The sequence below is a fragment of the Aegilops tauschii genome, chromosome 7, assembly GCF_002575655.3.
Source record: "Aegilops tauschii subsp. strangulata cultivar AL8/78 chromosome 7, Aet v6.0, whole genome shotgun sequence".
Taxonomy (NCBI): Eukaryota; Viridiplantae; Streptophyta; class Magnoliopsida; order Poales; family Poaceae; genus Aegilops; species Aegilops tauschii.
Genome location: NC_053041.3, coordinates 575628408 through 575639883, shown reverse-complemented (window position 1 = coordinate 575639883; position 11476 = coordinate 575628408). Strand labels below are relative to the sequence as shown.

Genomic DNA, 11476 nt, shown 5'->3' with positions numbered 1-11476 from the left:
GATCCTCTTCGAATCCAGGGTCAAGGTCCCGATTATGGCCCTCGGGCTGCGGGGCGGGGCTGTGAAGTCCTTCGGAAATCATGTGCCAGTATTGTTATAGATAGACGAGTTAATATTTGTTAAAAATAGTTCAGGGAGTGGAATGAGTAGAGCAGAGGAGTTGGGGCTTACCCAGCTAGGAGGACTAAACATGGAATATCCATCTCTGCGCTTGATATGCAAGAACTCCTCTTCCTCCCCTTTGCAATTTGGCCAATATTTTGGCCAAAGCGGCGGGGGTGTCCGGACCCTTCCTGCCGCAGCGGGAGGCGTCGTCCTCCCCATTGTAGTGCCACACGGTAAGCCCTCTGTATTGGAGTGGCTAAACCCCCCGTACTATGGAAGTCGCCATTACTTCAACTATTGATAATCCGGACTGAGCGCGCGTCCTTATCTTGCTCATGAGTTGACGAACATCCGCACTATCTTCCTCCTCGAGGCTTCGAGGGCGCCAGCTGTGGTGTTTCTTCAAAGGAATGCTTATGAACTCGGGAAGACCCCTCCGAACTGGGTCGGGAAGTGCGATGTCCTAAATATAAAACCATTCGGAAGGCCATTCTTCGGATGCCTTCCTTGGTGTGCCGGCCAGGTATCCGGTATCGGCTATGCGCCATATTTCGGCTCCGCCCACCTCGAATATTGATCCCTCGTGGTTACGTGGGACAAGGCAGAATAGCTTTCTCCACAATTCAAAATGGGCCTCACAACCCAGAAATAGCTCTCATAAAGCAAAGTAACCTGCGATGTGCAGGATGGAGGCCGGAGTGAAATTATGCAGTTGGAGACCGTAATACTCCAGAAGCCCTCGGAGGAACGGATGAATTGGAAATCCGACGCCTTTAGCAGATAGGGGACGAAGCACACTCGTTCCCCCCTGGACGGATTGGGGAAGTCCTACGCCTGGGTCTCACCATTGAAGGAGGTCAAACCTGCTCGAACAGGGACCATATCCGCAAGAGGAAGAAATCCCTGCGTTTGTAGCTTCTCCAGCTGACTATGGGGAACGAAACACCTCTCCCACTCTCCTTTTTCTGGGCCACAGGGACGGGAGGAGGAGCTGGGAGCGCTAGCCATGTTGGAGTGGTATTTTCTAGCAATCTCTAAGGATTCTTCCGTGTGGTGCCGAATGGATCCAAGATCCAATCTCTTTAAATAGACATTCTTCCTCGCCCAGCCGGGGTGTTATCTGTAAAAATACCCTGACCTCTCGCATTCGCTTGACATGTGGAAGCTGAAGTTGTTGATACACATAAGCCGAGGGGTGCGACCTTAAATGCAAGGCCGAATATACAACTTTGAAGTTATCGGAGGAGGAACGCGCCTTGCAATGCCGAAGACAATCTGCGCGCCGGACACCTCGTCATTGAAGTCTGGTTCGGGGGCTACTGAGGGAGTCCTGGACTAAGGGGTCCTCGGGCGTCCGGCCTGTTAGCCATGGGCCGGACTGATGGGCTGCGAAGATACGAAGACCAAAGACTACACCCGTGTCCGGATGAGACTCTCCTTGGCGTGGAAGGCAAGCTTGGCGATCAAATATGTAGATTCCTTACTTTTTAACCGACCTTGTGTAACCCTAGATCCTCCCGGTCTCTATATAAACCGGAGGACTTAGTCCGGGAGGGAGAGATTCATAACCATAGTCATACAGGCTAGACTTCTAGGGTTTAGCCATTACGATCTCGTGGTAGATCAACTCTTGTAATACTCATATTCATCAAGATCAATCAAGCAGGAAGTAGGGTATTACCTCCATAGAGAGGGCCCGAACCTGGGTAAACATTGTGCCCCCCGTCTCCTGTTACCATCATCCTTAGACGCATAGTTCGGACCCCCTACCCGAGATCCGCCGGTTTTGACACCGACACAAACCCTAGATGGGTTTGGGCGCCCCCACCCCTAGGAAACTTGCCCCCCAAGCCGGGAGGGGCGGCTGCCCTAGGGGAGGCGCCCCCACCTCTCCAGGTTACGTGAGATGGGGTGGGAGGGGCGCACAGCCCCTTAGCGGGCTGGTGTGCCCCCTCCCCTTGGCCCATAAGGCCCCCCAACGCTTGCCGGGGCCTCCGAAACTCCTTTCGGTCACGCTGGTCATCACCCAGTACTCCCAGAACAATTCCGGACTCCAATACCTTTCGTCCAATATATCAATCTTCACCTCCGGACCATTCCGGAACTCCTCATGATGTCCGGGATCTCATCCGGGACTCCAAACAACCTTCGGTAACCACATACAATTTCCCATAACAACTCTAGCGTCACCAAACCTTAAGTGTGTAGACCCTACGGGTTCGGGAACCATGCAGACATGACCGAGACACCTCTCCGGCCAATAACCAATAGTGGGATCTGGATACCCATATTGGCTCCCACATGTTCCACAATGATCTCATCGGATGAACCACAATGTTGGGGATTCAATCAATCCCGTATACAATTCCCTTTGTCCATCGGTATGTTACTTGCCCGAGATTCGATCGTCGGTATCCCCATACCTCGTTTAATCTCGTTACCGGCAAGTCTCTTTACTTGTTCCGTAACGCATGATCCCGTGGCTAACTCCTTAGTCACATTGAGCTCATTATGATGATGCATTACCGAGTGGGCCAAAGATACCTCTCTGTCATACGGAGTGACAAATCCCAGTCTCGATTCGTGCCAACCCAACAGACACTTTCGGAGATACCTGTAGTGCACCTTTATAGCCACCCAGTTACGTTGTGACGTTTGATACACCCAAAGCACTCCTACGGTATCCGGGAGTTGCACAATCTCATGGTCTTAGGAAATGATACTTGACATTAGAAAAGCTCTAGCAAACGAACTACATGATCTTGTGCTATGCTTAGGATTGGGTCTTGTCCATCACATCATTCTCCTAATGACGTGATCCCTTTATCAACGACATCCAATGTCCATGGTCAAGAAACCATAACCATCTATTGATCAACGAGCTAGTCAACTAGAGGCTTACTAGGGACATGTTGTGGTCTATGTATTCACGCATGTATTACGGTTTCCGGTTAATACAATTACCATGAACAAAGAACTATAATAATAACCATTTTATTATTGCCTCTAGGGCATATTTCCAACACCTCCTGCAAGCAGCGCTGCCGCAGCGGGCGACGTCGGACGACAGGGCACATCAGGGGCGGCGCCTCCGGCTGTTTGGCAGGGACCTCGAGCTCGCTGGTGCAGATTGATAGGAGATTCATTTTTTTTTGGAAAAGGAGGCTTACCCCTGGCCTCTGCATCCGAAGAATGCATGCGGCCATCTTTATTAAAAACGAAGTTCAAAACAAAAATAGTCTTATCTCCATTACAACTCGCAAGAGGAGCGAAAATAAAGAAGAACTGTCAAAGCCACAACCGGCATGTGTAAAAGAATAGAACACTAAACGCCTATTCTATTAAGAGACCGCCATGCAAACCGATTGAATATATCCCGTGCTACCGTCTCCCATTGGATGCACCCAGTAACCAAAGGCTCCCTGGACTCCATAGGAGTGAGTAAGGACCACGTACGGATCCAGGCAGTAGCTCTGAAGATAACCTGCAAGAATGTTAAAGAATGTTGTCTGTTAAAGATCATATCATTTCTGCAGTTCCATATAGCCCAAAGAAGCGCACATATTCCAATCGAAATACGAGACGCAGTAAGCAGATCGATACCAGCTAGCCAGGTCCCAAATAAACCTTCAATGCTAGTTGGTGGATTAATGTTAAAGGCTATATGAATCGTTCGCCAGAGTAATCTCGCGAGGGGGCATTCTATAAATAAGTGTTGTATTGTTTCATCATGCACACAAAAACAACATCGTGGACTACCCCCCACCTTCGCTTTATCAAGTTGTCCTTGGTAAGGATCACTTGCTTGTGTACAAACCACATAAAGATTTTAATACGCAAGGGGACCTTCACCTTCCAGATATGTAGGGATATTGGGATTGGGGCAGAATTAATGAGATCCATATACAAAGATTTAACCGTGAACACACCGTTGCTTGTTAGTTTCCAGTTGAAAGAATCAGGTTGGTCTGATAATTGAACATCCATTAACCGCCTAACCAAGTGTAGCCAGGAATTCCAATGTTCCCCGACTAAAGATCTCCTAAACTGTATATTTAAGAGCACCTCTTGTAAGATGTTGGCCACGTAATCTTCTTTACGTTGAACAATATTATATAAGGTGGGGTATTGCAGTGCTAGAGGCTCGTCCCCTAGCCACGTATCCTCCCAAAATCTTGTTGTCAACCCATTGCCGACACAGAATTTGGCCCTTCGAAAGAACTAATCTTTCATTCTCATAAGTCCCTGCTAGAAAGGAGAATCTGTAGGTCTTGCGGTAACTTGGGCCAAGGTTTTTGAATGTAAATATTTGTTTCGTAGTATCTCAGCCCACATACCATCATGTTCTACTGGCAACCGATATAGCCACTTACTCATCAAGCATTTATTTTTAATCTCTAGGTTTTCAATGCCAAGACCCCCTGGTCCTTGGGTCTGCAAATGATATCCCACCTAGCCAAGCGGTATTTCTTCTTAACGTCATCTGACCGCCAGAAAAATCTAGATCGATAGAAGTCAAGTCTCTTTCGTACCCCCTTAGGTACTTCAAAGAAAGATAACAGGAACATCGGCATACTAGTTAATACTGAATTAATTAGAACTAACCGACCTCCATATGACATCAGCTTGCCCTTGCAGCAGCTAAGTTTTTTTTCAAATCGATCTTCGACACATTTCCATTCTTTATTAGTCAGTTTTCGATGATAAATTGGAATGCCCAAATAACTAAAAGGCAGAGATCCCAATTCACATCCAAACAATTGTTTATATGTCTCTTGTTCTTCTTTGGCTCTCCCAAAACAGAACAATTCACTCTTATGAAAATTAATTTTTAATCCCGACAATTGTTCAAAAAGACATAGCACTAGTTTCATGTTTCTGGCCTTTACGAGATCATGTTTCATGAAAAGAACAGTATCGTCGTTTCATGAAAAGAATAGTATCATCGGCGTGTAAGATGGAAACCCCCCATCAACGTGACGTGGTACGAATCCACCCAGAGGTTGACTGTGGAACACTCCCCCTCCCATCCCTCGTGTCGCCCCGCTCGGGCGACCCGAGGGGCGAAACCCTACCCCCGCCGCCTCCCTCCCCTGCTCGCCCTCCCCTTGCCGCCGCCGGAGACTGCTGACGCCGAGCAAGCTTGGCGCGCTGTCGATGAAGGTGGCGACGGGGCCCTCGCCGCCTCGCCTCGTCCGTGGGGGGCCTCTAGATCTGGGGTAGCGGCCCCGGCTGGTGAGGCGTCGCCGGCTTCGGCATCCGGTGGCGCGGGCGCAGGTCGGCGGTTCTCAGCCATGTGGACGGCAAGATCCCCGAATAATGCGGGCCAGCGCGCGGCGGCAGCGTTTGCTCCGGCTGCATCAGATCTGGCCGCCCCCACTGCCCTTCTTCTCCAGCAAGCTCCTCCCCTCCCCAGATCCGGCCTGCCTCGTCGAGGGGCCTCGGTCTGCTCGGGTGGGAGTGGGTGTCAGGATGTAGGACCGGGGGAAACCCTAGCCAGCCATGCCGGCGGCGACGCCCGCGGGCGCCGCGCACCTTCCCGGAGGCGCCGTTCAGGTCTTGCTCCCCATCCCCCTCCCCTTTGTCTCCCGGGAGAAATCCTCAATTTTGTTGGGCAGCGGCGACGCCCTTGGCGCCGTAACCTTCTTGAAGGCGATGTTTTGGGAACAAAGATGGGTTGTGGGCTTCGTTGTGGTGTAGGTGGAGTGTGTCGGCCGCGGCAGCGTGCGTCCAGCGGTGGCGGTGTCTTCCTTGGTGCTGGGTCAAGTTGTTATGGTGCTCTTCGCCGGGCTGCAGTTTATTCCTCCGGTGCCCTTGGATCTTCCAGGACGGGAGGGGATAGGGTTCCCCTCCTACGGTGGCTGCACTTCAGCTCGTCGAGCGAGCCGAAGCTCCCAATTTGGTCTTGGCCCTCGCTGTTGCCCAATTGTGCATTCTGACCGCTCGCCCTCTTCCAAGACAGAACTTTGGCATATGGTGTAGCTCTTCTCTAGGTGAGTCGTCGTCGGCATGTCGGGAACGCCTGGTTCCGCCCAAGTGGATTCTTCGAGGCCATCCATCTAGGCTCTAGGGTGAGCATGTGCATCGCTCAACGGTGCGGCGCCTTCGAGCCAGGCGAGGAGGCAGGGGCCTTCTTTGACGATGGATCTGGATGGATGTGTCTTTCTTCAAGCCCAGGTTTTGGCAACGGCGTGCCTTGCATCATCGTAGGTGCACTCTCCTGACCAGGATTTCGCTTTCGCCTTGGTTTTCGGCGTGCAAGAGGATAGTGGCATCTCCAAGCTATATGCTTTACGCCAATCTTTCTAAGAGCATCTCCAACAGCCGCGCCAAACTAGTGCCGCGCCGCAAAATTGCCCGTTTTAGCGCGCGCGCAACCGATATAGTTGCTCCAGCGGGCGCGCAAAAATAGCGCGCGCGACATATGTAGTTCAGCGCGCGGGCCGAAACTCAATCGCTCGCCGCTTATTTGCTGCCCCGCTCCCGCGCGCTGGATTCTCGCGCGCTCGCTCGCAACTCCCACCCCCCATCCAGCCGCGCCACCGCCGTCGACCGCGCCACCCGGCGACCGTTCCGGTGCTTCCCCGGCCTATCCCCGCCCCGCGGCGGCTTCTCCGCCCCCCCTCTAGTCCCGCCGCCCCTCGCGCGCGTCCGTCCTCTGACGAATAGCACCCGCGCGCTCGCTGCCGCTCGCCGCCCGCAAGGTGTTCGACAAAACGCCTAGAAGGTATGTATTGCTCAAAAGCCATGAATTTCGTGCATGTTGATTGTAGTTTTTATAGCATAGTATTGAACATTGTAGATGAGTTCGTCGTATGATTCTTCCGAAGAAGAATTTGATATGGAAGAGGAGGAGGATCTTGCAATGATCCTAGCTATGCATATTAATAAAAAACCGAAGCACGGTGGTTCGGTTATGGGTCGGCAGAAAATTCGGAGGGATAGGATCGATGCCCACAACAGATTGATCAGGCATTATTTTGCGGAGAATCCCACATACCCCGAGTCATATTTTCGTCGCCGGTTTAGGATGAGCACCGAGTTGTTCAGGCGCATTGCAGAGAAACTAGCGAGCCATGACCGCTTTTTCAGCAAAGGAGGAATGCCGCTGGAGAGCTCGGGCATAGCACCTTTCAGAAGGTGACAGCCGCTTTGCGTATGTTGGCATACGGTATACCGGCTGATCTAGTTGATGATCACTTGGCTATGGGTGGGAGCCAAGCCATCATGTGTGTCAAGCGCTTCGCAGTCGGAATTGTGCAAGTGTTTGGCGAGGAGTATTTGAGATCTCCCAATGCTGAAGACGCCACAAGGCTATTGGCGATGAACAAAGCTCGCGGCTTTCCTGGCATGCTTGGCTCAATAGATTGCATGCATTGGAGTTGGAAGAATTGTCCAAAGGCATGGCATGGGCAATTCCACGGCCAAAAAAAGGGTTCCATTATAATCCTTGAAGCGGTAGCCGATCAAGAGACTTGGATTTGGCATGCATTCTTTGGAACGCCTGGATCTTTGAATGACATCAATGTTGTCAACCGGTCACCACTGATGAATAAGATTGCAAATGGTGAGTTGCCACCGGTGCAGTTTGTAGCAAATGGCCGTACGTACAACTATGGCTATTATCTAGCGGATGGCATCGATCCAAACTGGCAAACCTTTGTCAAGCCGTTGAAAAAGCCAGAAGGTAAGAAAAATCTTGATTTCCACAATGCTCAGGCGGCGGCTAGAAAAGATGTGGAGAGAGCTTTTGGGATTTTGCAAGCCCAATTTGCTATTGTGAGAGGACTGGCTAGATTTTGGGATCAGAAAATGCTTTGGTATATCATGCACGCTTGTGTGATCATGCATAACATGATCATCGAGAATGAGCGTGGCCAAGATGTAGACTACTCTCAGTATGAGCTCTTGGGACATCCCATGCGAGTGCGACGGAGGGTTGAAAGGGTGGCCCGTTTTGTTGCCTCCTATCATGCCATTCGACGTCCCGCAGCGCATAATGATCTTCAGAAGGATCTAATTGAGGAGTGGTGGGCATGGAATGGACGACAAAGAGCATCATGATTTGTGCGTTCGATATTGTATTGTTGAACTATTTGTTGCGTTTATTGCACTATTTGTTGTATTGAACGATAAACTGTTTGTTTGAGTTGTAATAAAAAAATTGAACTATTTATTTTGATTTATTTTTGTTTGTGTTTGATCTTTTTGCTTCTGTTTTGGAATGCATATGTTGTTTGTGCGAGAGTCGCGCGCGCTGCATTTTTGCACACTGCTGGAGCTGCGCGCGCGCTGCTTTTTAGCGCGGCTGCTGGAGCCAGCGCTGCGCGCCGCGCCAAACCAGGCGATGGGCGCGCGGCAAAGCAGTTTTTAGTGCGCGGCGTGTTCGGCGCCTGTTGGAGATGCTCTAACTAGCTTGTAGTATGTGCATTGTGAGCTGTTCCTTGGCGCCCCTGTATCTTTACTGTATGTTTTCTTTGCTTTAGTTGGTGAGTGGTATATTTGAAGTTGTAATCCTGGCCGGTTGATGACTTTGTTAATTTAAAGCCGGGCTTTACTTAAGCCTTCATTTAAAAAAACGTGATGTGGTATTAGTCCACCCACGTGACCGTTCTCTTTGGCCCTTCCAATGAGATTCAATTACGCACATTATTATTAGATCGTCAAAGAAAGAAGAGATGCAACTTCATGTAGTATTCCTCAATGGCAATCTCAAGTTACTGGTACCATGCTATCATGCTACGACTGGTTGAGCAGTTAAGCTAAATCCATCGATCGCTCTAGTTAGCTAGGCGATGCCATCGTCGGTGTCTCTGTCTCCTCGCCGCAGCCCCTGCTCGCGGTCGTCCCCTTTGGCGGCAGCGTCGAGCTCCTTGCGCTTGCCCCACAGGAATGCGTAGAGGCCTACGACAACGAGCGCCGCCCCGAGAACACCGCCGAGGTAGAGGTCGGTGCCGAGAAACACGGCGTCGACGGCGGCGGTGACCACCAGCGATAGCGAGTTGAACATGGGCGGGTACACCGGCCCGCGGCGCGCCACCGCCCACGACACGAGCACGAACGTGGCGCCCGTGTTGAACACCCCGGAGTACACCACCGTGACCAGGCGCAGGTCCCACCCCAGCCTCCACTCCGCCGCCCAGCCATGTCTGTCGCCGGTGGGGGTGAGGGCGAACGCGACGGCCGCGGCCGCGGCGGACTGCAGGCTGCCCGCGGCGCAGGTGAGCGCGGTGGCCCAGTACCGGGACGGGAACACCTTGGCGACCCTGGCCTGCACCACGAACCAGAGCGCGTAGCTGACGCAGCTCCCGCACAGGCACAGCGTGCCGGCGGCCATGTCGCGGGCGCCGTGTGGCGCGGCCGTCGGCGCGCCGGCCTGGGAGTGGTGGTGGAAGTGGAGGTGCGGCAGCGGGAGGCGAGTGCCCTTGCAGAAGCTGACCACCATGGTGCCGGCGACGCCCACCGCCGCGCCCAGGAGCTCCATCCTACCGGGCCAGTGGGAGAGGGAGAGGCGCTCGGCCCGCAGCGCGACGGCGATGAGGAAAGTGGCCACGGGGATGAGGTTGAGGAAGTTGACGGCGTAGGCGGCGCTGGTGTCCCGCAGGCCCCAGTAGTACAGCCCCATCGCCAGCAAAACTCTAATACATCATAGATCATACACACGTATATATTTGAATTTGTGTCAAGACAAAGAATGTTAATCGATCCAGAATATTAAGAACAAAAACCAGTGTGGACAATTTTATTTTTCTCTGGCACGTGACAATTTGTTTTCTTTTTTGAGTATACATGACAATTTGTTTTCAGATATGCTGTTTAGGGCATTGTAGGAAGTGCTTAGAGAAATAAATCCCTTTTTTTAAGCACCAGCGACGTTTAGGCTAGCCATAGTGGTAGTAACTTAGGTAGTAACATAACACATCCCAAAAAAAATTGCTTATGTGGCATGGAGTTAATGAGGAAAGAGATGCTTGTGGTAACATAATAGTATGTTACTGTAACATAACACACCCCGAGGTAAAATGAGTTTATAACTCAATTAATGAAAGCTTACATGTTACCATCCATATGTACTACCCACTATGAAAGTAGTAATATAGACTAGTAGCATATGCATGTTACTAGTCTAAGTTACTCCCCACTATGACCAGCCTTTAAAAAAAATCCCTAAGCACATCTTGCATTGCATTGTACAAGGCCTAGAGTTAAGGTAACCGAGAAACTGGGAGAGATTTGCAACCGACCAATCACTCATTATCTAAAGATACACATAGAACTGCACATAATTTTGGAAAATGTGTAACTACTCTTAATGTTGTTGGACCAAGAACCGACAATCATGATCATCAACGACTAAGAATTAAAGTAGGTCATTTCTCACTTTATATTTTTCATAGGTGAACTGGAATAGTACAGCGAGCTTTATATTTTTCATAGGTGAACTACAAGTCTACAACTCTACAAGTGAGGACATTTTGCCAAGTTGCTATGCATGCATGACCAAAAACCCGGTATTGCAAGCTACTGGTTGTGAGTTGCAGGTAGTGCATGCGAACGTTACCCGAACAAAGCGTTGATGGAGATCCAGCCCAGCACGGCGAGGTTCACCTTCTTCCACATCTCCCTGCAACCATCCACGTGCATGACGTAATTAAGAAGAGCAGATATCAAATTATCAATTGTTCTTTCCTCTCCAAATGTGTGCTAGCTACACATTTCTTAGTTAGCAGTGCACTAGCCATTAAGGTAGCTGGGCATGCACAAGGCATGGACGCTCAGTAATTAATTCCTTAATAAGCAAGCAAACAGGCGGTCACGAGAGTGGTTTTTCTGAATTGTTTAGTACCGCACGCAAGCAAGTTAAAAGCAACTCTAGCAGACCCCACAAAATTCCGACCCACAAAACGCGTTTGCAGTTTGACGAAGATATCATTTGTGGGTCGAGAACGAGTGCGGCCGAACAGAAACCGTAGATGAAACTGCATAATTTGAAAAAACTGTTTTGCAGGAGAAATTGCACCATAGTAGTTCATCACATACTACATATATTTACATGATCAAACACTACAAACACTAGTTCATACTACATACTACATCAGTACTAGTACTAGAGGGGGTGGGGATCTCACGGCGGCGAGCTAGCGGCCATGGACGACGCCGTGGAGGAGCTCAATTCTCCTCGCCGGAGCTGCCGAGGTCGATGTACTTCTCCCTCTGCTCCTCACGGATGCACTGCCACTCGTCGTCCTTCTCCTTGGCCGCGACCGCCTGCCGAAACACGAGGTCTTCGAGCTCCTCGTGGTGGCGCTGGCACTCTGCTCGGCAATGGCTGCCGCGACCGCGTCGACGAAGTCCTCCGGCCCGACGACTC

The 11476-nt window shown here is 50.8% G+C and overlaps 1 protein-coding gene across 1 annotated transcript; it reads right to left on the bottom strand.

The window, feature by feature from the left end:
- Positions 1-8820: 8820 nt before the first annotated feature.
- LOC109742425 (WAT1-related protein At5g64700-like) lies at positions 8821-10749 on the bottom strand. Its single transcript, XM_020301508.2, has 2 exons — positions 10667-10749; positions 8821-9743 (listed from the first exon to the last, which is right to left on the bottom strand). Exons 1-2 carry the CDS (start codon positions 10747-10749, stop codon positions 8894-8896), a joined length of 933 nt encoding a protein of 310 aa, XP_020157097.1. The 3' UTR covers positions 8821-8893.
- Positions 10750-11476: the final 727 nt, after the last annotated feature.

Excerpts from the sequence above, each read along its gene's own strand:
- LOC109742425 (XM_020301508.2), bottom strand. The coding sequence starts at position 10,749 with ATGCACGTGGATGGTTGCAGGGAGATGTGGAAGAAGGTGAACCTCGCC. Across the intron at positions 9,744-10,666 it reads TCCATCAACGCTTTGTTCGG|AGTTTTGCTGGCGATGGGGC; the intron begins GTAACGTTCGCA and ends ATGATGTATTAG.